The sequence below is a fragment of the Dromiciops gliroides genome, chromosome 1, assembly GCF_019393635.1.
Source record: "Dromiciops gliroides isolate mDroGli1 chromosome 1, mDroGli1.pri, whole genome shotgun sequence".
NCBI lineage: Eukaryota > Metazoa > Chordata > Mammalia > Microbiotheria > Microbiotheriidae > Dromiciops > Dromiciops gliroides.
Genome location: NC_057861.1, coordinates 197,483,337 through 197,509,633, shown reverse-complemented (window position 1 = coordinate 197,509,633; position 26,297 = coordinate 197,483,337). Strand labels below are relative to the sequence as shown.

At 38.2% G+C, this 26,297-nt stretch overlaps 1 protein-coding gene and 1 non-coding gene across 5 annotated transcripts in view; one reads left to right on the top strand and one right to left on the bottom strand.

The window, feature by feature from the left end:
* Window positions 1-11,107: 11,107 nt before the first annotated feature.
* LOC122737666 lies at window positions 11,108-11,214 on the top strand. Its single transcript, XR_006354475.1, has one exon. It is a non-coding gene; the product is annotated as a U6 spliceosomal RNA (small nuclear RNA).
* An 11,541-nt stretch (window positions 11,215-22,755) lies between these two features.
* ZNF516 (zinc finger protein 516) overlaps window positions 22,756-26,297 on the bottom strand; it is a 150,952-nt gene continuing 147,410 nt past the window's right edge. For all 4 annotated transcript variants that reach the window (XM_043976690.1, XM_043976694.1, XM_043976692.1 and 1 more), the window contains one exon: window positions 22,756-24,319. In XM_043976690.1, coding sequence (XP_043832625.1) covers window positions 24,260-24,319 — 60 coding nt within the window. In that variant the 3' untranslated portion in view covers window positions 22,756-24,259. The remainder of the gene's footprint in view (window positions 24,320-26,297) is intronic.

The window sequence follows — 26,297 nt, the reverse complement described above, 5'->3', positions numbered from 1 at the left end:
ACATTTCTGAAGGGAAAAGAGAGGGCAGAGTAAGAGTTACAGCCTGAGAAAGCAGGAGCAGGTAGAGCAGTAAGAACACAGGATAAGTCCAGGAGGGGTGAGGGACAGGGAAAGCTAGCATGGGAAGTTTTGGTCACAGAGAGGAATTTCACTGTTATGGATATGGGATGAGATGAAGGTTCTCATCATCCCTATATCCTGGCTAAGATACTTTGCCCAAGAACTAGGCACCTACATTGTTTTCTGTTCTTTGATATCACAAAAAAGGCCACTATGAATATTCTGTTGTGTTTTAGATAGAAATTTAGATGGATAAATAAATAAGACATTTAATAAGTGCTTACTTCTAGTGAAATAAATAGAACCTAAGGAACTTTACACCTAATGAGTACAACAATATAAATTAAACGATTTAAAAGGGCACTAAAGGGGCAGCTAGGTGGCACAGTGGATAGAGCACCGGCCCTGGAGTCAGGAGTACCTGAGTTCAAATCCGGCCTCAAACACTTAAGACACACTTACTAGCTGTGTGACCCTGAGCAAGTCACTTAACCCCAATTGCCTCACTAAAAAAAAAAAAAAAAAAGGGCACTAAACTCTGAAGACCTCAATGAAATGGTACTAGAGAAAGCATATCTCATGATAGAATGGAAATTTATATGGAGAAATAAATGGGCAAGACTAACAGTAGGCCTACCGAAAAAGAACTGGCAATGGTGGACTTACAATATTAGATGTGAAGGAAGACATTTTACAAAGCTGTTATCAAATCTGCAAATAAAAACATTTAACAAAACATAAAAATGGAGAAATGTACCAATGAAATGAAGATACCAGATATCCAATCAAATATGTACAAAATGTTTATATTTGAGAAACCTATAAATAAACAAAATTAGCAAATAACATGGAATAACTAGTTTTTATGTTACAAGAAATAGATTTAGACCTTCCTTTCACACCAAATACCTCAGTGATTTCCAGCTGGGTGCTGAAGAATCATTTCTTTTTTAAGTAGGCTTTTAAAAAGATGGAAGAAAATAGAATAACATACTTAGTCCCAATTATGAACTTTGTTTCCATTAAACAAATGAATACAATTTTCAAGGGAAAGATAAGGATGATTGATTATATGAAAATTATTAAATATCTGCATAATAAAATAAAAAGAAATAGGGCAGCTAGGTGGTGCAGTGAATAAAGCACCTGCCCTGGATTCAGGAGGACCTGAGTTCAAATCTGGCCTCAGATACTTGATACTTACTAGCTGTGTGACCCTCATTGCCCCACCCAAAAACAAAACAAAACACAAAAAGAAAAGAAAAACAAACAAAAATAGATCAGGAGGCTTTAACTGAGGGTCCCACAAGTCAGTTTGGGGCAGCTAGTTGGTGCAGTTGATAGAGCACTGGCCCTGGAGTCAGGAGGACCTGAGTTCAAATCTGGCTTCAGATACTTGATACTTACTAGCTGTGTGACCCTGGGCAAGTCATTTAACCCCAAATGCCTCACCAAAAAAAAAAAATGAAAGAAAGGAAGGAAGGAAGGATTGAAGGACAGAAGGAAAAAATAGAAAATAACAGATTAGGAAAATATTTATGGCAAATGTGGCATAAAAACTTGACACCCCAAAATAAAAAATAATTGTATGGTCAAGAGCTATGAACAGACTATTTACAAAAGGAAAACAAAAGAAAAAATTATCGGTTTAAAAATGCTTACTCTCATTACTAACGACATGTAAATTAAACTCTAAGATATCATTTCATAATTACCAAATTGACAAAAGTAACTAAAAGCAATGAAACTCAATGCTCCTGAAATTGTGGAGAAATAACAAAGCTGGAAATAAAAATCCTGGTGCCTAGAGGGCAAAAGTGATGGGGAGAGACCAGGAAGTCAGCCAGAGGGAGTAGGGCAGAGACAGGTTTAGAGGAACTCAGCTGGAGTGCGCTATGGCATCTCTGGGGTAGATGGGCTTCCATGTTCATTGCACTTCCCATTTGTTGATTCTGAGGTGGCTTTCCTATGAATTATACATAATAGACTACACTTGAACAAGACATGACATTCCCACAGGAAATCTAGCTTGGTCTCCCTCACAGAATCCCAGAGAATCCTTAACACTTCACCCCCAATGCTTCCTCCTATGACAATGAGAATGAAGGAATGGCAGTTTTCTCACTCTTTCCCAGCATACATGGGGAGCATATGACAGATTAATAGGGTGGGTGTAGGTTACCAGCCTCAGCACCAAGGTCCAACTATTGGAAGTAGTTATCTAGAAAGTAATTGCTATTGATGAGGGAGAAGGAAAGGGCTCGTGTGTGGTGCTGAGAGGACAGATTCATCCACTTGTACCCAAGTCCTCATCCCTTTAGGCAGGTTGGTTTTATCAAGCACAGGTTGTGCCAGACTAACTATCTCCTTTTCAAACAAGGTGGCTAGATCAATTATGTGGTAGTCCAGGAATTAACTTAAGCAAAGTCAGCTGGCAACAGCTGATAATCAGCCATCTGGTGTATGATCAGCCATCTGGAAGGGAGGGTCTTCTCTGAAGAGTGCAGAGTGGTTGGCCCACCTGCCTTTCAGAGCTACTCAGACCTAACTGAAGCAACCTTTTACCCCTGGGTTGCCCACTTCTACCCAGGGTTCCTGAACTCACCTTTGCATACAAGGGGAGATCTGGAAAACCAAGCTCGTTTTTTTTTTTTTTATTTTTGAGCTTAAGTAAAGTAACCACTTCAGTGCATACTTAAGAGACTGAGTCAATTACTGCAATATAACAGAGAAAAAATTCAGACCAGGACAAAGTAAAAGCTGAGATATAATCCATGCAGATTTTAAGAAAGAATGGGACAAATTCTCTCATAATTCAAGTGGGCAACATGGAAAGATATGGGCTAGGACTGGTTGAATGACTGAATCTCAGAGTAAATATGAATGAGTCAATATCAGCTTGGAAGAAGGTATCTAGTGTAGGACTGTTCTTGGCTCTATTCTGTTCAACATTTTTACCAATGGTGTGAATAAAAGCATAGATGGCACACTTATCAAATGGTAGATGGGACAAAACCTAGGCCAATAGCTAATATGTTGAAAATTAGAGTTGGGATCCATAAAGATCTCAATAAGCTTGAATATTAGGTTGAATATAAATATATGAAATTTAATGGAGATAAATATAAATCCTCAAACTTTTATAAAGTCATCATTACAAGTCCAAGAAAAAGAATGTATGACGAGAAATAAGTTTGAAAAAGATCAGAGGATTGTGTATGGTTCAATATGAGTCAATAGTATGATAAAGATGGCAAAAAAACTGATATTTTTTGAAGGCAGGACAGGGGAGGGGAAACACTGGGTCTCCTTATCTTGCCTAAACTGAAAAGGCAGCAGCCACTCAGAGGCCAATCCCACCGTTGATTGTAGCCAATGTCTTTTCTGACCTGGGCCAGTTACTCCATCCTTGGGCAACCTATTTCGAAACCTCCACCCTTACCCACATCTTATCAGCACAGGATTTAATGTGAATGTCTGATCAGCTTTAGCCCTGTGGTGGATAAGAACTCCTGAAATCCAGAGAACTACTAGCCTGAGGCTCTCAGAAAAAAAGGACTACACACCAGGCTCTGTTGTAATTGTGCAATCATGTCTAACTCTGTGACCCCATTTGAAGTTTTCTTGGCAAAGACAGTGGTTTGCCATTTGGTTCTCTAGCTCATTTTACAGATGAGAAAACTGAGGTAAAAAGGGTTAAGTAACTTGCCCAGAATTACACTACTGGTGTGAGGCCAGATTTAAACTCAGGAAGCTGAGTCTTCACTCTATCCACTGTGTCACCTAGCTGCCCCAGGTTCTAATATGATTTTCAGCTCCATTTAGAGAAGTATAGTGAACAGGGATTGTTCATTGTACTCTATCCAGCCCAAGAGTAATCAGGGGGATAAAAGGCCTAAAGATGGTGCTATAGAGGACTATGTAAAGAATTGGGCATTTTTAGCATGGAAAAGAGAGGACCTCGCTGGGATATGATAGAGATTTTCAAGTATTTGAAAATATTTCACATGCAAGAATGGGAATGTGATCTATTCAGTTTGGCCCCAGAGGGCAGAACTGGGAGGCAATGGGCAAAAGTTGCAAAGAGTTAAATTTTGGCTTGATGTCATTAGAGACTTCCTAAAAATGGAAAGTGAAATCAGCTGCCTTGCCTGTGCCCGTGTTTGCTGGCTTATTGGAGGTTTTCAAAGAAAGGCTAGATAAGCTCTTTATGGGAATGTCATAAAGGGGATAGATTCTTTTGCTGGTATTGTTAGAATAGATGGCCTGAGGCTCCATGGAAAGCCAAGGGTTTTGTTATTGTTGTTAAATTTTGCACTTCCTCGCACCCCCAAGATATTATAACATAACATTTCTGCCTCACTGTGCATACCTCCCCAGTCAAATGCACTTACCCCATCCTTGTGTATTGATTCATGTTCTGTTCATTTCTCTACATAAAGGTGGTAAGTCTGTATTCTACAGGGTTATAGAGTGTATGCTCAGAGAGAGAAGAGATCATGTGTTCTTGGATTCCTTAGTGTGGTATTTAACACAATAGTAGACCAAATCGATCTAAGCAAAATCGTGAAGTGAAGCCTTTCACTTCAGTACCCCATGCCCATCTCTTTTAAAAGAGATGTTAGTGACCAGAACCCCCTCTCCCTCCTAAAGGGTCAAGCTTGTTCCCTTCCCTCTCCCCCTTACTTCTTTTTCCCTTTTTCCTTCCTTCCCTCCTTACTTTCTTCTGTGTGTGTGTGTGTGTGTGTGTCTCTCTCCCTCTGTCTCTGTGTGTGTCTCTCTCTCCCTCTCTCTCTCTCTCTGTCTGTGTGTCTGTTGCTCCGTCTCTGTCTGTCGCTGTCTCTCCTTTTCCTTCGTCCCTCTCCCTCTTTTCCTTCCCTCCTTCTTTCCTTTCTTCCTCCCTTCCTTTGCTCTTTCCTTCCTGTATTTTACCAGAAAGAGATTTTTATTTCCCTTGACCCCAAATAGTTTAAATTAAAAAAAAAATCAAATTATCTTAAATGAAGGTGTGAGCGCCATCTAGTGACGAAAATGTGAAACTGCAAATAAAAACCTTTTCAACAGCCAAGGGATATCGTAGGGGGCAGAGAATGACCCCCGATCACGGCTTATTTTTTCCACTCACTTGCAGAATATTGTGGCATATCGTTCTTCAGAGAATACTGCTACTACTTTTGGCAGATTTGTGAGACTCCCCAAATTATATAAGTGGATTGTAAAACAGCAGAACCTGCAGAGATGAGAGGTGTGAGTGCAAAGGAGAAATGAAGCACAAGGTCTAAGGAGAAGTTGCTGTGCACATTTTACACTAACAATTGTGGAGGCTGCAGAGGATCATGCTGGAACTCCTGCAGGGAAAATAAAGAAGCCTAGTATAACACTGCTTTATCACCGGATTAAGACAGCATGAGATCAGATAAACCCAGAAGCCGTAGCTAAAGGGTTTATAGGAAATACTGTATTTCAAATTGCATGAATAGAGCTGGAGATGGTATTTTTGAGTTTGAAGAATTTGCAAAGAGAAAAGACAATAAAGGTGAGGAAGAAGTCAATGGTGCAAGAGTGGTTGCAATGGAAATGGGGAAGAGATGCAATGTGTCAAAACTGAAAGGTACTACTAGTAAGAGCAGTAAGTAGTTGTAGGTGCAATATGAAGTCATTTTAAAGACTAATTTTAGGCAAAATCAAAAGTGTTTACCCTTATATGTTTAAAAAACATTTTTCAGATATTACATTTACATCTTAATTTAAGTTTATCTTTTTCATTAATATACTAATCCTTGAGATAAAATGTCATGTTAATAGATTAAGATGTGAACCCTCCCTGTAGCTATTCATCTGCTTAGATAGACACTCAAAGGCTATTGCCTGCCTACCATTGGTCTTTCTTGATGCTTTCAGCTAATAATGCCTCCTGACCAAATTACCTTAAAATTTTCTCTCTCTCTCTCTCTCTCTCTCTCTCTCTCTCTCTCTATATATATATATATATATATATATATATATATATATATATATACACATATATTTTTTCTATTTTTATATTATTTTACTTTCTATATTTTTATAAATGTATTTCTCTATACTTATATATTTATTGTTGTTTCAACCAAAAGAGTATAAAGTCCTTGAGGGCACAGGTTGTTAGTTGTCCAGCACCAGGTACCATATCCGGCATGTTGTTGGCACTTATTCAGTTCTTGTGGATTGATTGAAAGAAGGTTCTGAATGATTTTTCAGTCTTAAGATCTAAGGGACTGAACAACTAACAGTGAAATTTGAAGCATTTATCAGGAATTTAGAATATGGAAGCCAATGCATTTCCAGCCACACATTAAGAAGATACCACCAATTCCACCTGTCCACCAGGCTAGCTACAGTAGTATAGTGAGGTATTAAATAAATGCTTTCAGAGATTATGAGTCTTTCCCTTTTTTAACAGACCCAGCCTCTACTTTTCTCAAGGTCATAGATATGAGTTAGAGAAAAGCCAGTGATATACTCAAAGGTTTGCATGAGAGAGAGGGCTCTCTGATGTTATCTGCACGTGTGCTCCCAAGCTTCATATTCTATATACATCAAGTAATTGCCCTGATATGATTGTAGTGTGGGAGACTACAAAATAGACATGGACATCTAGGGGATTCCTGAATGGCCTATTCTGGGAAGGCACTAAAACTTTTAAAAGACAATGTAAGAAATGGAGCGTCCCATAAACACAACACTGTGGGAGTAAATCACCGACCTTTCTGGCAGCCACTGAAAAGCTTTTGTCACTTGCCGACAGTTACTCACTGTCTGTTCCTCCCCTGCCCACAGAACAGTAACTGGTAAATTGCTTTTGTCCAACATTCCCTAAAACAATGAGCAAAGGCTAGATCTGTAAAATCATCAATCAAATTATCATCAATGGTGAAATCCTCCCCCACCCCCGGCAAAAAGTCTTTTTTTTTTAACCCTACCCTCTTTCCAAAGTAATATCTATAGCAACTTTGGGGAACTTTGGCTAACATCTTCCAAGCACCAAAAAGAACATGGTTACCATATTCCTGAAAATAGCCCCATTAAATTTTTATAAGAACTCCAGACACATATCCACAATGAAAAAAATGGATCTAAGCATAATACCTAACACTACATGATGAAGTTTATCTATTTATTGAATTAAATTAATGATAAGATTGCTTTCTATTTAAAGGTATTATCTCCCTCTTTGCCTCCCCACTCTGGGATCACAGATTTACAGACAGAAAATATTTCAGAAACCACTGAGGCCAGGCTGTTCATTTTTTATAGAAAAATGAACCACAGACTGGTTATCACTTGCCCATGTTCACACAGCCATTAAGTGCCTAAGGTAAAATTCCAGATTGTTCTCCAAAATGGTTGGCTCAGTTCACAATTCCACCAACAATGAATTAGTGTCCCAATTTTTCCACATCCCCTCCAATATTTGTCACTTTTTCCTTTAATCTTTTTAACCAATCTGGTAGTGTTAAATCCAGGCTTTCTTAACTCCTAATCCCAATGTCTATCCACCACACCAAGCTGTCTCTGATTTGGAAGGCTTATCATGAAAAAAAAATACATAAATAAACAAACACAGAGTTGCAACTGTATTAGTTTTCCCTATATCCACCACTTAACAAATATGTCAAAAGTTATACTTTCAAGGCAGCTAGGTGGCACAGTGGATAGAGCACCCGCCTTGGATTCTGGAGGACCTGAGTTCAAAACCAGCCTCAGACACTTAACACTTACTAGCTGTGTGACCCTGGGCAAGTCACTTAACTCCAATTGCCTCACCAAAAAAAAAAGTTATACTTTGAATAAAATGATCATAAGCATATTTTATTAATGTGTCTTCCTGCTACAATTTGTCTCATACAGTTTGGGCATAGAAGTAGTGCAGTATAGTAAATGGAGTGCTGGACTTGGAGTCATAGTTTGAATAAATTATATGACGGAAATAATTTAACCTTCAAGTGTCTGAGGCAACTTAAGAGAATCCATCTACAAATGTGTAGATAGTTCAGTGATCTACCATACCCAAAAATTTGCTCACCAATTAATGTACCTTTTTCAATGAGGAAAAACTATGATTAAGCACAAAATGACTTCAAAGTAAATGAAGGGAAAAACTGATAGTATCTTGCTTCCAGCAAGTATGAAAGGCAATTAGGATTTTTCATTGACCTGCAGAGAACGCACCCTGTAATAAAGAGCAGCTCTGTATCCACAAACTTGAGGTTAGTCTGACGTCTACAGGAGAAAGTAAAAAGAAGTGGTGGAATACCTCTCTCTAAGCTATCGGAGAAGTACTTCCAGATAAAAACAAAGATAAAAAAAAAAAAGAAAAGAAAAAGGATCTAAGGAAGCAGAGGGAAATCCTGACCTGTATCAGCAAATTTGGGGTGAAAGACTGTGACACAGAGGGGCATTGAAAAGAGGACTTCTAGAATAGCTATTAACTTTTTGCAAGCCAAAGAACAATGATGCGGATTTGATAGCGGCATCATGAGAGAAATCAAGCTGAGATCAGGAGATGAAAAGCAGAGGCCGGTGAGAGGTACTGAGGTAGCTATTAACGACAAAGGCTGAAGTTGGCTGTCAAAGAATGAAGGGCAGATAGATGGTGAAATGGACAGAGTTCTGGTCCTAGAGACAGGAAGATATGGGTGAAAATCCAGCCCTTAACATTTACTAGCTATGTGACCCTGAGCAAGTCATTCAACCCATATTTGCCTAAAAAGAAAAAAAAAAGCCCTTCCTGAATCATTGTCTTGTCATGGCAGAGGAGGTTCTATATAGCTCAATGAAACTATAAGCTATGCCATGCAGGATTACCCAAGATGGAAAGGTCATGGTGGAGAACTCTGAACCCCGCCCCCCCAAAAAAGGTGATGCACTGGAATATGAAATAGCAAACCACTTCAGTATCTTTGTCAAGAAAACCCTATGGAAAAAATAGTCCATGGGATCAACATGAGTCAGACATGACTGAATGACTGAACAACAAAACATAGGATGAGAAAATCATTGAACTAGAGCTGGAAAGGTCCTCAGAGACTGTTTATTCTCCTCACTTTATAGGTGAGGAAACAGAGGCCTAGGGAATTTAAGTGACTTACCTAAGTTCACACAAGATAAACTACTACGCAGACATAGTTTTAACCCTGTTTCTTTGACTACAGAGACATCGTCTCACATAGGAGAGCTAGGTGACGCAGTAGACAGAGCAGTGGCCCTAAAGTTGAGAGGACCCAAGTTCAAATCTAGCCTCAGACACTTCCTAGCTGTGTGACCCTGGGCAAGTCACTTGACTCCAAGTGATTTAAATATCCTGGGCCATCTCCAGTCCTGATGTATATCATGACACTGGGCCCAGATGGCTCCAGGGGAAAAGAATGAGGCTGGTGCCTTTGCACAGCCCTGCTTCACCTAAATTCAATTCACTGCAAGTCATATCACTCCAATTTCATGGCCCTCTTTGAGAACGAACGACAAACAGCAACATCTCAGATCATGTATCTGAGACATGACAGAAGGTTCCCCACACCTATCAAACCTGATGACCACTGTTCAAGTAAATACCTCACCTTGAAGGAACCTAGCAAATGTTAATAGCATTTATGAAGTCTTACAAACATCCCACATTCTTCAAGATCTCAGGCCCCCTTGATAATAGCAGGGCCTTCCCTCTATGAGTATCTTCAATATGTCCTTTGTATGTGTTGTTCAAACATAGTTGTTAGCATTTTGTTTCAAACCCCATCAAGGATGTGCACCTCTTGAAGACAGGGACTTTATTTGCCTTTCTTTCCTAAACCCTTAGCATAGCATCCCACACACAGTAGACACTTAATAAATGTTTATTGACAATTGTTGGCCTCAGGAACACAGACAGTAATTTCCAAACTGCTGCTGATCAAAGTTAGGGGTTTCAGAAAAGAAAGGAAGAGATGAAGTGAGCAGTTAAATAAGGAGCTCATGTCTGATAAAGGGATTTACAGTTTAAAATATAGGCATGGTAACCTCTTGGCTATATATATTTTATTGTTGTTGAATTGCATTCAACAAAGGCTAGTAAAATATATATTTATCTGTTCAAGAGGACTTTAAAGTGAAAAGGGACAGCAAGGGGGGAAATCGCCTATGTATACCTAATAAGCCAGATATTGTAGATTAAAAGAAAGGGGAATTAGGCTCAAATGTACTATACTTCTGGAGAAATCAGCTTAAGAGGTATGGAAACTATCAGGAATGAAACTCTGATGATACAAAAAAGAAGCAGTTGTGATGAAAAAGAAATGGGGTAGCTATCCAGATAGATCAATCTGAGTATATGAGGATCTCATGAACCAATCTGGATTATAAAAGATAAGTATAGATGAATTTACCGAAAGATAATGGAGAATGAAGAACAAAGTCTACACAGTGCTGGGAGGATATTGTGAGGAGTACTAAAGCTCAGATGACTAGGTGATGAGTGCAAAGGACAACAAAAAAGTTTGTTTGGGGCAAGACAAAGATAAAAACGGATATAACCACTTCAAAAGATGAGATAAAGGACAATAGAAAAAATGCACAATTACTCCGGGGAGGGGGATACTTTTTTTTTCTGCCAAGCACAATGGTAGACTAGAACAAAATGATAAACCAAGCATCATAAAACAGGAGGAAAGGACAAAAATATTTAACAGGCATTTGAAGATCAGTAGAATCAAGGCCATAGTAGAAAGCACCAGACTACCTTCAGTAAATTCAAATAACCAGGCTGATAAATATCCAAGTACCCAAGGTACTAAAGGAGCAGGTAAATGTAATTGTTGAGTTATTAATAGGAGACCTCCTCCAAAACTATAGAAAGAAAAACTTGCCCTAATTTTCAAACAGGAGCTAAAGGGGAATCTGTAAGCTATAAATAGGTGAACTTAACTTTGATTTTTGGGAAAATGCTAGAATGTATTGTTATTATAGGGACAGTGTGTGAGTATTTAGAAAGAAGCAATGATCACTGAAATACAGCATGGATTAAGAAGAGGTCGTGCATGCTTTGGCAACACATATACTAAAATTGAAACAATACAGAAAAGATTAGTGTGGCACCTGTACAAGGATGACAGAGAAGTTCATGAAGCATCCCGTCTTTGTTATTTTGATTATTATAAGTAACCAAATGAACTATTAAGGACACATGAAGAAAGATGCTATCTTCATCCAGAGAAAGAACTGATCATTAGATATATAGAATAGTTTGAGAGAGGGGCTGGGGGGTAGTCAGTCGGTAGGCCAGTCAGTTGCTCAATAGATTCCTGTGTCTAATGGTAGCAATTTCTAGGGCAGCAAGAAAAAAAATTTACATGATAATTTTGTTGTATATTTGAAAAGAATAGCAGGTTGTGCATAGGATATTTGCAGTTTCATCTGTGATCATCTTTGTATTGTACTATGTTATGGAAATACTTGTTTTATTCCAAAAATTAAAAATAAAAGAATTTTTTTAAAAAGAGAAGAGGTCATGCAAATCTAACCTCCATTTTTTTTATCATTATTATGGTCATGTGGGGACCAATTTTTAATTAGGGAGTGTTAGCTAAGTGGCTTGCCGCAATATTGGGGCGAGGAAGGAGACCAGCAGCCTCCCTCAAAACAGAACAGGATTCATTTTAACAAGAATGAACTTTAAAAAAAAACACAAACAGGATCAGTAGGATCAAGGCAAAGGAAATAAAATGGGGAAAGGGAAATTATAATACCTGAAAAATACCACCGCCCAGGAATCAGCTGAGAATACGCAGCAGACCTCCTGTCATTCCAGCATCCAGCTAGAATGCCCAATTCTCCTCCCCCAATCCCAGAAAAACCCCACACAGCCCCAGCCAGTGGGATGGCCACTCTGACAGTCACATGACTGCCCTCACTAGGCTTCCAATCATTATAATTTTGCCAGGCCTATATAGGTGTTGGTGAGTGGGTGAGTGGTGATGACATGAGGTGCCAGCACCATGGCAACGGCTACAACCAGTGGGTAGAGCACTGTGCGGTTTGCGGAGCCCCAGGCCAGTGCGCAGAGAGGCATAAAAACCTCAAATAACACAATTCTTTACAGTCACAAGAGTGCTGAGGCAATGTGGCATGGTGGATAACTGATGTATTTGGGATTACAAAGGCCTGTGTTCAAGCTGAGGCAATTTAGTAGCCAAGTGACCATGAACAAATCATTTAATCTCACTGAGCCATAGGAAATTTTTTGAAAACTGTAAGTTATGGGTAAATTCTGATGCTCATCAATTAAAATCAAATCAATAGGGGCAGCTAAGTGGTGCAGTGGATAGAGCACTGGCCCTGGATTCAGGAGTACCTGAGTTCAAATCCGGCCTCAGACACTTAACACTTACTAGCTGTGTGACCCTGGGCAAGTCACTTAACCCCAATTGCCTCACTAAAAAAAAAAAAAAATCAAATTAAAAAAAATCAAATCAAATCAATAAACAATGATTAAGCACCTACTATGTGCCAAGCAGTATGTTAAGCACTAGGGATACAAATAAGAAGGCAGTGCCCTCAAGGACCCTACAATCTAATGGGGAAGTAAAGGGATTTACCAAATCAATGAAATCCCTGGTCCTTAATATATGTATTTGATAACTTGTGATTGTAGGGGCCAAATTTAAAATGGGGAGAGTTAACTGGGTGGCTCACTGTAATATTGGGGTTCAGAAAATAATGAGGGACCCTCTAGGTCCAGGCCAATAAGAAAGGAGATTAACAGCCTCTTTTCCATAAACAAATCAGGTTTTATTAATGGGAATAAAATGTATAACAAAGGTGAAATTAATAAAGTCAGTGACAGGGAAATAGGGAAAGGGAAAAATGGATAAGCTCCCTGGCTCTAGCAAAGACTGACTCAATCCCCAAACTTGCTTCCAGCTCAGCTAATTCAAAGAGCTGGCCTCATTTCTATTAACTTACCACCTGGGGTCCATAGTTTCTATAGGAGTCAACTGTGCAGCCCCTCTCCAGTCCGCTCTCGGAAGCTCACCAACAGGAAAGAGAGCCCCCAACCTCAGCGTTCTCCTTTTCTACTTTTTCTCCCCCTCCCCCAAAAGGGAAGTCCTTCAAGTTGCTTGACCAAGATTGGTTCCCCCTGGTGATGTCATGGTATAAATCACTCAGGGCAGGCCAAGTGTGGCCTATATCTAATTATCTCAAGTTTCTCAAACAATACTAGATCATTCAGGTGGGACCCCTGGGTGTCTGACAAATTCCCTTATTTTATCACATGATCAAGGGCATTCTAGAGACATAGAGTGCTTTGGTTCCAGCAAAGCATTTGGTCAAGTACCTCATACTATCTTTGTGGGCAAGATGGAAACATGTGAGCTCAATTATAGAAGTTACATGAATTTGTCACTGGTTGAATGACTGTAACTAAAAAGTCATTACTTTTAAATATGGACCCATAAAGAAGCTTATATCAGAGTGCCCAGGAATGTCTTTGGTCCTATGCTGTTCAACATTTTATCAATGACTTAAAGACATGAGTAGCATGTTTATCAAATTTGCAGAAGACATGAAGCTGAAAGGGATATCTTAAACACTGTATGACAGAATCAAGATACAAAAGATCTCAGTAGGCTAGAACTATTATACTAATCTCATAAAAATGAAATTTAATAGAGCTAAGTTTAAAGTCCTACTCTAGAATTTTTATGAATCATTTTGACAAACAAGGAGAGGCATACCAAAGACAGGTCATCTGAAAATATCTGGGGGTTTTAATGGACTCCCCATTCAATATGAGTCAATCATGTGACATGGCATACCCAGAAAATGACGAAATAAGGTTGCATTGTGAGTCAAACTGTCCAGTTTGAGGAAGGTGAGAGTTCATCCACACCCCATTTAGAATTTTGGGGTCAGTTCTGAGTACCACACTTTAGGAAGGGCAGTGACAATCCTGAGAGGCTTTCTAGAGGGGAGACTCAAACTCCTTTGATATCATGGACCCCTTTAGCAGTCTGCTGAAGCCTATGGACCCCTTCTCAGAAAAAAAATGAGGTTTTTTATATTAAGTTTAGTTCATAAAAATAAAGGTATATTTTCCCATTAAATTCATAGACCCCTGAAATCTATCCCCCAAGAACCCCAGGTTTAGAGAAAGGCAATCAGCAAATGGAAGGGACTCAAGACCAGTCCATATTGGAATCAATGGAAGGAATCAGGGGATGTTTAGCCTGGAAATGAGAAGATAGTGACAACATGCATTTGCAAGCTATTATGTGAAAGGGAGATCAAAATTAGTTTGGGGCCTGCTGGTCCAAACCAGTGGCAATGACTAAGAGTGGTAGAAAAGGAGATTGCCTTGGGTTTAAGGGAAAAGCCCCTAAAATGTGGTGCTGTGCCAAAGAGGAAATGCTTTGCTTCAGGAAGGCGGTAAGTACCTATTAGCAGAGGTCAAGTGGAAGCTACATGATCACTTTTCAGGGATGTTATAGAAATGAGTTCTATTGGGGGGGGGTTTCTAATTAACCTCTGAGATTCCTCCCTACTCAGAGGTTCTGGAACTGGATGATTTTATATCAAAATCAAAGCTTATGGGGCAGCTAGGTGGCACAGTGGATAAAGCACCAGCCCTGTATTCAGGAGGACCTGAGTTCAAATTTGGTCTCAGACACTTGACACTTACTAGCTGTGGGACCTTGGGCAAGTCACTTAACCCTCATCGCCCCCCCCCCCAAATCAAAGCTTGGGAATTTATTTCAAGACCTTCATTTTTGTTCATTACAGGTTATTACCTTTTATTTATAGCTGTTTTAATTTCCAACCACTCTGATACGTTTATCATGCTTCATATGTAAGTGAATGTTTGCTTGTTTTACCTGGTGTTCCTTAGAATCAGGAACTAAGATGTAACTGATGTCAATGCATCTGTACCTTCACCTCACTTTTTTCCCTCCTGTTTTAAAAGTAGTCTCCCCTCCTTTCCAAGACAAATCCTCCCAACTGTCCTCTTTTTATCATCTGCTCCCACTTATTCTGCCTTTGTTTCACCAATTATTCCCTCCCTCTTAAATTTTCTCTCCATGGTTAGTGCCACCTTTCCCTGCCTGCAAACTTCCCCTAATTAAAACAAAAACCCTTCCTTTGACTCCACCATTCCATTTGGCTTCAAATTGCCACTTTCCATTAACCACCAAATTTCCTCAGAATAATGGATCTGGAGTCAGGAAGACAGGGTTGACTCCTGCCGCAGACTCTTACTGGGTGAACTTCAGCTAATCATTGGGCCTGTTTCTTCATCTATAAAATGAGGGAGTAAGCCTTGATAACCTTTCAATTCTAAGGCTATGATCCCATGACCTTCTGAACAGTCTGGCTTCAATTCCCACCGTTTTTTTTGAAATGTTCTCCAAAATATAAGCTACTTGGTGAAAGGAATGCTTTCATTTTTAAAAGAAAAAAAAATCTGTCACGAAAACCTAGAATATTGCTTTGTACATATTAGCTATTTAATTAGTGGTTTTTTCATTGAATTCTCATGACCACAAATGACAATTACAACCAATACCTTTGCTCAGTTTTCATCATTCATAGATTTTCTATCACTTGATAGTATTGATCACCCCTTCTTGAATATCATCCCTTGCTTGGCTTTTATGACATGGTATGTTTCTGGTTGTCTATTTCTTTCACCATTTTCTTTTCTTGCTTCTTGGGACCCTCAAATGTAAACAATTTTTCTGGGTTCTGACCGAGATATGTTATCTCTGTATTTCCTCTTCTTTGTTAATGTTATCCATCTCCATAGCCTCACTACTGCTTTTATTTGGACACTTCAATTTCACCTCTATTCTCAGACTAATATCCATATTTCCAATTGTCCATTGAATATCTGTCTTTCCAGCACCTCAAATTCAATAAAAACAAAATTCAACTTTATTTTTTCTTCCCCAAGGCTGCTTTTCTATTTTTGTTCATGTCATTACCACTATTTTGATTACTCTGGTTTGCAAACCTTGAATCACTTTTGACTTCTCTCTCCACCCTCCAAATGAAATGTCACTAAATCCAGTATATTACACCTCAAAAATACCTCTTAAATCTGCACGCTCCTTTCCATTTCAACTTCTAGCTCAAACCCTCTTGAAAGTGTGATTTCAGTAGTCTAGTACAGGACTTCTTAAACTTTTTCCAGTCATGACCCCTTTTCACCTGAGAAATTCTTATGCAACCCTGGGTATATAGGTATATAAAACAGGTATACAAATCAAACATTTACTGCCAAATTTTTCACAATCCACACGTTCAATTACACAACCCCATATGAGGTTGCAACCCTCAGTTTAAGAAACTTTGGTCTAGTCTCACCACTTTCAATTCTTTCAATTCCCCTTCTATTCTGCCCAGTACCACCAGAATGAACATCTTAAAAGATACCTCAGATTGTATCAATCCACTGTTCAGAAACTTTCAATGACTTCTAAATCACACCCCACCTTGTCTTTTCCTATTGGATTAAATCCAAACTCTTTAGCTTGACAGTCAAGGTCTTTTACAGTAAGACCCCTATTTTATCTTTCCAGTTTTCTCTCAACAGTACCTTAAATATACCCTTACAGTGCAAGCATGCTGGACCACGCACTTTTCACTAAAAACATCCAACACTTTAGTGCTTCAGTGTTTCTGCTCATGTTGTTTGCATCCTGTAACATCTAACAGTGCCTTGCATACAGCACTCTTAATGAATGTTGGAATAAATTGCCTGCACTCCCAGCTAATTCATGGGTAGAACCCATTCTTTAGGACATATACCAAAGACTACCTCCTTTGAGAAGTCTTTCTTGATTTCCCCCAACTGAATATGGTATTTCCCATCACTGAACCCCCTCCCCCATAGTAAATATTTTTATCATCAGAAATCCACCTATCACATACACTTGCCTATTACAAGTTTGCACTTCTCTTATCTCTCAAACTGTGGGCATGTCTTACTCATTCTTTTATTCCCTAAAGTTCCTAGCACAGGTCTGTAGGCATTCGATATGTATTTGAGACTCCCAACCATGGCCCAGAATTCTGACAATTTTCACCACATGTAAAATTTGGACTCTATCCCTGGCTCCCTTCAACCTCCATGCAATTTATTAGTCTTATGTCACAAAGTACCCTCTTTCCCCACTATTCCCCCTTTCTAGCACCAATTTATACATTTATGTTTTGTCTTTTCCTATCAGAATGTAAACTCCTTGAAAGCTAAGATTATCTTGCTTGCTTATATTTGTATTTCTGATCTTAGCAGTTTCTACCAGAGTAAATTATTAATCAATGCGTTATCAGTCTCTGTTTAATTGAAATGAATCCAGGGCCTCTCACAGGTCCTTTTCAAGAAGCAAATTAGAAATAGAAACCCCCATAACCACCTTAGTAAAGAGTGGTAGAAAGAACAATCTTTCTTCTTTTCAGTCTATGTAAGAAGTGGGAATCTAGGATGGTCACATGAAGTGCTTACAGGATTTTTCCCTCAAGGACTTTGCCATTCCACTGAATCAACTGGCTAATGAAATCCAACAGACCAAGGGATTGTTGCATAGGAAAGTAGCATTGGCACTTCACATTTTCTTTAGTAGAAACTTTATGGGGGTGGCTAGGTGGCGCAGTGCATAGAGCACTAGCCCTGGATTCAGGAGGACCTGAGTTCAAATCCAGCCTCAGACACTTAACACTTACTAGCTGTGTGACCCTGGGCAAGTCACTTAACCCCAATTGCCTCACCAAAAAAAAAAAAAAAAAAAGAAACTTTATGTAGCCGTTGAAGAATAACTTACCTTTAAAAGTAATAGAGGAGGGAACAGCTAGGTGGCACAGTGGATAAACTGAGTTCAAATCCAGCCTCAGACACTTAACACTTACTAGCTGTGTGACCCTGGGCAAGTCACTTAACCCCAATTGCCCTGCCCAAAAACAAAATTTACAAAAAAAAAAGTAATAGGGGAATCACAAGAATTAGGAACTGGGAATGCCTTAGTAAGGACTAACAAACCATTGCCCTTGTTTTTATGATGTACAATAAGTCAGGGGGAAAGAGATCCAGGCACCACAAATATATGAATTTATATGAATATTGGTTATACTTTGTTTGAGATTTGGAGAATGCCAATATCTCACCACCAATATACTATGCTACAAACTTCCATATGTTATGAACAGCCATTTCCCAACCTCCTTCCAGTAGGCTCCAACAATTCCTTATTATAATATGTACTGTAAAAAACACACTGCATGGTTCACTCTTGGGTGTTTGGTAAATAAGAGAAAAACAACCAAACACTTTCTTCCAGAAAACCACTAAGATTATTTAGAGAGTGCTGTGAGCACTGTGGAAACTGGGAAGAAGAGAACCTCAGCCTAGGAACAAGTCATTTCCTGTCAGTTATCCCAATGGATTGACACTTTAAAAGGTTTCTTTGGTCAGATGTCAGCTGCCTTGAGAAAGTGCTTTTTGCCGTTTTCTTTCTTTGGGGCAGGGGAGAGAGGAGAGGGAGATAAATATAATCTATAATCTTTTCATTTAAGAGAGTCCTTGTGGTAGCACTTTTCTATGCTTCATTCACTTTCATCTCTGCCCCCAAATTCTGGCTAATTAGAGAAATCTAACTGAAGAATAGCTAAGACCATTCCAGGGTATATCCATTGATCGACAAGTGCAGACAATATATTTGAGGGATCCAGGTATACTACAAAAAAAAAAAAAAAAAGAGCTAAACTATGCTGCCACAACAGAGGTAAATACAAGTATGTATAGTGGAGTGGCCCAAAGATTTCAAAACACATAAAAAACTATTGCAGTACTTTGCAAGATAGCTTAGTCTAAGAGTCACCTACCGAGACTTTTGACTATTTGAGGTAAAGCTATGAGAAGTAAGACTTGCATAAGAAAAGCCAATGATGTCAATCAATATACAAAGGCAGCAAGTGCACTTTTTTTTGCAGCACGAGACACCTTGGAAGTGACTTTGGGACAAATTCTGAGGCTTTAAAAAAAATTCTGAGGTGTTTTGTTTTGTTTTTTAATTCTAATTATCTAGAGAAGATATTTGTATTTCCCTCAAATTTTGGGAGTTGTTATCTAAACATTATTGTCATGTTTACAACTTAACCAATAAAACACATTACTTTCTGGAAATAGAAAAGAAAAAAGAAGTACAATTCCCCAATCTTAGTCACATTTTCTAATATGGATCATAGAAAGAATCTCACAGTTGGACAGGATTTAGCCTCATCTCTATCTGAATCATAAATCTCTTCCACAATATCTTAAAAATTGAAGAATAAAAAAGTATAAACTATAATTATAAGTGGTATAAAATAATTGCATTGATATTTTGTAATATTCTGTATTTTACTGATGTAGAAATGTTCAGCAAGGGTAGTAGGAGAAAAGTGGTCATTTTTCACTGGAAAAAGTGATCTTTTAATCTTTTCTCCCCTACAGAGTTCTCTGGCATCAGTTAAACTAAAATAAGAGCTGTGACTTAACTGGAAGTTCATTGTTCAATGGAAGGTCATCCACTTAAAGTCGGCTTGTGATTTTTACCAGTGAATGTGCTCTTCTGGGTTTAGAACTCAGTAATCTGAAAACATCATAGAGAACTCACTCTCTCTCAGTAATGGTGAAACTGGGGGAAAGTACTGCCACAGTCCACCTCCACCTACAACATCCCAACTGCCCTACTTCGGTTTTTATTACCGAGAATGTTACCAAAAAAAAAATAATAATAATCTAACCACAGATTTCCTATAGGTAAATTGCCCTTCCAAGCAGAATGAGGATCTTGTTCACCTTCTTCGATCCAGGAGGACACTCTCATTCATCATCTAAACTGCAGTGATATAATAGAGCTTAGTCATGATGTTGAAAAGTCACCAGAGAAAAAAGAAAGAATTTGCTATTAACTTGAATGCCAAAGGCTACAGTCCTATTAAAGGTACATATGTAGTCCCTACTTCCCAAGTAGCCACAACTACACTGAACACCCCTCCATTCCCATCCAAAAAAAGTTCTGAGCACCAGTCCTTTGCATTGTCAAATTGTTCAGAATTGAAAACACATTGTCAATGGAAATAACTCATGAAAGAGGTGGTATTACCATCCGTTTTGCTGTTACACATCCTTTTGTCCATTGGGCTTTTTTACCTGACTTACAGTTAAAACCTCCTGTTTGTGATGTCTTCTTCCTATTAGAGTGTGAGCTTCTCGAAAAGCAGGTGCTATTCGCTATTTGTATCCCAAGCAAACAATATAGTATTTGGCATACAGGAAGCAATAAATGCCTTTTCATTTGTTCATTCAATCTATAGTTATCTACACAAATTAGGAAAACCGGATATATAATTGATTACTACTAAAGAATGACCTACTGGGGGGGCAGCTAGGTGACATGGTGGATAAAGCACCGGCTCTGGATTCAGGAGGACCTGAGTTCAAATCCAGCCTCAGATACTTGACACTTACTAGCTGTGTGACCCTGGCAATTCACTTAACCCTCAATGCCCCACAAAACAAAAAACAAACAATAAAGAATGACCTACTGGTCAAATCAGAAAATGAATTCTACAACAATAAAATTTAAAAGCTTTCCCAAGTTATTTTTAAATCTCAGATCCCAAATCTAAATTGTTTGTTTCCTGCCACCATAACCTGGAAATTGGTGTTTTCTGGGCTTTAAAGCAGTGAGACAAACTAGTTGTGGATTGCTTTCACCAATAAATAATTTTCAAAGCAGTTGGCTCAGTAATTTGTCTTCTGTTTTGGCCATCCTGGAACTTATTTATCTGCTCTTGACATAAAGACTTCCAGGAAATGCAAACAGAAACATGAAAATGGAAGAGATTATCTGTAAGAAAATATACTTTGCATCTGACTTTCATTCACCTAATATATTCATTATAAAGACGAAGAAATAGCACCAAGTATGAACATCCTGAAAGGTCTTTGGAAAGCAATTTTTTTCAAGTGTTCCTTAAGGTAGTTAAAGAAAGAGAAAGGAAAGAGAGAAAGAAAAAGAGAATGGAGAATGATAAGAAGGAGAGGAGGGCAGATACACAGAGAATCTGCAGCATAGATAATCAAACCCTTTATTGTCTAAGTTACATTAGGCTGCAACACTGTAAAAAATCCTGTTAAATAGCAAGGAAAGGTAGATTCTGGTAGAGGTAGTAGGAAGTCTGTAACAGTCAGAAGATGGTTTACAGAAGTATATCATGCTAAAATTGCAATTTCTTTTTAAAATGCTGATCATTTGCTAAATAAATATGGAACACAAATCATTTGAAATCCTATGGTCAAACTTATAGAAATGAATTAATGAAGTGATACAACAGCATTGATATTTTTTTTTAAATGGAAAAGTACAAACCAGAGTTTCATTCCTGAAAACAGCTTGTCTTTGAGGTTGGCATTCTTGGAGGGTTACTCAACCCCCACACATTTGTTTAATTAAGTGAAAATCTGATTTCTGCACCATACACAGCATATAATTATTTAAACTGATTTCCCCCTACTGTTGTTCTCTATGTAACTAAATTCTGATTGTAAACTTTGTTGATTAGTGCCCTGGTAATGGAAGTGACAGCATTTTCCTCTTCTTTCTCTGTCAGACACTCTAGGAAGGAAGATTCACCAAGAAGCTTTAATTTCCAAATATTAATTAGGATTTTCCATATCACTTCTGAAAAATCACAAATGTACACTACACTTTTGTGTCACTTTGGGTACAGAATAATTTTTTTTAATAGCTAAAACATAGAGAAGCAAACAGGGCTAAGCAGCTAGCTTTGATGCATTCCTGAATTGTCACCATTTACTTTAAGCCAAGGAAACAGGACCCAGAAAAGCAAAAATTATCGCTAGAATGAACCCCAAAGGATGATCAAACATAAATCAACAGAACAGGTGAACAGTGGAATGTGTCTATGCAACTTCACTCAAAATAATTTTACAAAACAGTCAATTACAGTCACTTCTAAGTATTTGCACAGACATTCCTAATTATACCAGTACTACAGAGAATTCTGGTACACATCTGGTGTAGGGATATGAGGGGAAATAAGTAAAAAAAAAATACACTAGCAAGTTACATTGCATTGTTGCAAGCATTGCAAAGTAAGATGAACTGTCAAGTAATCCAAAACCAATAACAAGTAGAATCCAGAACCAAACCTTGTCTAATAATAATAATTATAATTATAATAATTATAAAAACTCAACAAATCATTAGAACAGAAAAACCACACTTTAGGGTTTTTGTTGCTGTTGGTTTTTTTTTAAACAAATCTTTGTATCAGAAGCCCATTTACTACAAAAAAACTGCACTAGTCCATTACTGTATTAAGTAAACTTGCTCTCACCAGTATTAAAGGTTAGGATAATTTCTGTACATGTAAAATTATTGCTTTTTTCTTTTGAAAAATATATTTAGCATGCTAGTTTTAATCCATTTCCTGCCTTTACAAAATGTCACAATTTAAAAAAAACCTAGTAAAGCTTTTGCAAAAAATTTCACAGAACATTTTCTTTCAAGGCAGCAGTAACTTTTGATAATGCATAAAATCATATGTGCAAAAATCTGAAACTCTCAGAAATATTACCATCACACATAGTGTCACAGCAATAAGGAAAGAAAATATTTATATCTGTGGAATACATTTTTAATTGCTTACACTGCATGGTTTAAGATCCTTTGTTATGTGCCTTAATCCCCACCACGAAAACTTGCATTTGAAAGAGTTACTGAGGAAGAGGTATATAAAGCATTTTCCCCCCTAACACTACCAGTGACCACCAAGTACAATACATGACATATTATAAGAACATTATTAACCTGCCACCATGAAAAAGGTAAGTCATCTTTTTTTTCTTTTGAAAGCGGGGGATGTCACTAGGCCAAGGAAGGAAAGGGGGTAACTGACTTGCTGGGGGGGAAAAAAAAAACAAAGACAGAAGCATACAGAGCATACAGTACCCTAGGCAATCTAGGTTTCCTACATTTGCTCAGAGATTCTTCTGCTATTATTAAAAAACATGTACACATAAGGAGCATTCAGTGGCTGTTAAAACGTGCAGTCTTCTTTTGTGAGCAGTTTGCCAAATGTAGCCCTGTTACAAAAAGGTCCTGAGAGTAAAATATTGAAGCCTGCTTTTCTTAGTGTTCAACTAGCTTTCTTGTCCAAAGCAGAGTATAAGCATATCCATAGAAGTGTTTCCATTTCCATATTCGCGTAGAGCTCTTGGTGAACAGTCTCCAACAATCACATGGGAAATGCAAGTGGCCCCCAGATTTTAATGAAATAGAACCATTGGAGAAATACGGTCTTGTCATAATCAGTCCCTGTTCAATCAAGCTTGGTTTTACACAGCACCAAATTCCACTTCCTTCCAATCTTTTATGGACTATTTTCAGTTTGCTTTTCCACTATGATAAGGAGTGGTAAGTATTAACACTTCATCAGCCCTCAAATCCACCACTATTTGTTTGTTCCAATGCGGTTAAATAGGAGTCCTCAGGAGCCTTAGGGAGAGTCTTGTTACAGTGCTGAACTTCATCATGTTCTCCAAAACACGCAGCTTTGTTCTACTTGATTTTCCAGTGTCTCAAACTCATCTTGAATGATGCAGAAGCCTCGTGTTGTCACATTGCTTGCCAGTCCCACTGTTAATTATAAAGGAAATATGGGGGGCAGCTAGGTGGCTCAGTGGATAGAGCACCAGCCCTGAAGTCAGGAGGACCTGAGTTCAAATCCAACCTCAGACACTTGACACTTACTAGCTGTGTGACCCTGGGCAAGTCACTTAACCCCAAATGCCTCACCAAAAAAAAAAAATTATAAAGGAAATATGGAACCGTGGAACTGATTAGCATGTGATACACAAGATATATGTATAACATATACATACATACATATCATATATATTAGGTATGTAAGATCTTCATTTATTTTTAAATGGTTATGAATATTGAGGCATCTCCCTTGACTTTCTATTCTAGCACAGTGGCTCCAAGGATCTGAGGGGCTGTAGGAAAGTCTTCCAGGCAGGGCTATCTGGGTCACTGTTTGGAGGCTGCTGTAACCATCAGTCAGGGTACTGTTAACTCCTGGTTAAATGGTTCTCGGTGCACACATTGGATATGTGTGTTTAGGTTCCCTTTCTGAGAGGCACTGTATGGGCAATGTCTGAATTAGAATGTTCTTTCCCCTGGATGAGAAAAAGAAAACAAAAGAAAAACTCAATTTTGCATTTTTAAATTCACGTTGTTTGTTTTTTTTCAATTAAAACAATGTATGTGCAACAAAATGGCCAAGCAGGCAACAACCCCTGCCCTCAACTTAAGCTACCTTTTATTTTAAATCAGTGTAGCCCGTAATAAGTTTGACCAACAATATTATGATTATCTTATTCATTTCTATTAGAAGGCAAAGAAGTCAGGTTCCTATAAACTCTTATATATTTTTATGTTATGTTATGTTATGTTATGCTATATTATATCAGTATCTGGAAGCTCTGAGGTGGAGAAGGTTTAAAAAAAAGGGTTGAGGGATGATTAGAGGATGAACTTAAAAAGCAAAATTTTGCAGTACAAAGAAGATATATAACTGAATGATAGTTCCAAAAAAGGCTGAATTTAAGGCCATACAAACAAAAAGAAAAGTACAGCTCTCACATAAGTCTGTCAAAACCTCAGAAGGTTTTTACCAATTTCCATAAATAATTACCATGTTGGAAAAAATAGAAGGGATATTCTAAAGTCAAGTGAACTGCAAGATAAAAACGTGAATAAATGTGAGCCTGAAGCTTCTAGAAAATGCTTTAAAATGTTAAAATGACATTTGGAACATCAGTGTTTGAACAATGAGGCTTAGAATTCTGATGACTAAAACAACATGGCATGGTTAATCTTACATAAAAGTGTTAACCTTAAGCTAAAATCCTGATGAACTGAAACAGACCATTTAAAATGAACACACAACAACAATGACAACAACAACAAAACACAGTGCCCATGTAAAATTCTAACTGGTTTCAAGCTGCGCCTACAGCAGTCCCAGAAATCAGGCAAAGGAATCCAGCTCTGGTTGACATAATGAATTAAGTGTCTCTTTTCTGCTAATAGATTTAGAAAATTCCTAATTAATGCTGGCCCCAGTTTCATGACATCTACCAGTCAAAGTCTGGTAGAAGTCAGAGAAATTTGCAATAAAATTAGAGGGAGGTAGCCAAGGGGAATGTGGTGGCATATACTGTGGTATACTTGAAATGTAGGAAACAGTAACTGAATGAGGGATGTGATAATACTTCCTTAGTTGGATGTTGAATTTCTTGCAATAAACTGAGAAGGATGTTTTACATTTTTGCACAACTACATCATGCCTTAGAGAGAACCCAGCAGTTCCAAGAGGAGGTATTCATCATTAACAAGGCTTATTCTGAACGAGCTCTAGATACACCAGGGGACAAGGAAAATATTGGTTGAATTTCTAAATAAAAAGGAGATGGAGAAGCACTCTTGCTCTAAGTTCACCTATGCAGTAACTGCCAATGTCAAACTTGGTATCTGATTGGGAAATGTTTATCCAGAGCAACTATTCTCCCTATATGTGCTGAAAAATAAGGAGGTATGTCACCTACTGCCAAAAGAACAGAAGAAAAGTGGCATGAACTCTACAAAGAACATAACAGACAGAGATAAAGAGGTTGTTCATATGTAGAAAATATAGAAAATTCCTAAAAACCAACTTTGTTGTTGTTGTCTTTGTTCAGTCATTTTTCAATAGTGTACAACTCTTGGTAACCCCATTTGGGGTTTTCTTGGCAGAAATACTGGAGTGGTTTGCCATTTCCTTCTCCACCTCATTTTACCAATAAGGAAGTTGAGGCAAACAGGGTTAAGTGATTTGCCCAGGGGTCACACAGTTAGTAAGTGCCTGAGGCTGGATCAGAACTCAGCAAGCTGGCTGTTCCTAACTCCAGGTCTATCCCCACTCTATCCACTGCCCCCACCTAGCTGATGAACCCCACTAATCCTTGATAGCAATATCTACAGAGACCTAATTGCTATTCACTATGAAATATGATTTTTGGTCCCTGTTTTATTTTTTAAAAGAAACATTTCAAACAGCTGATTCATGAGGACTACCATTTTATTATTCAATATAGTCATGCTGGTGAACTCCTA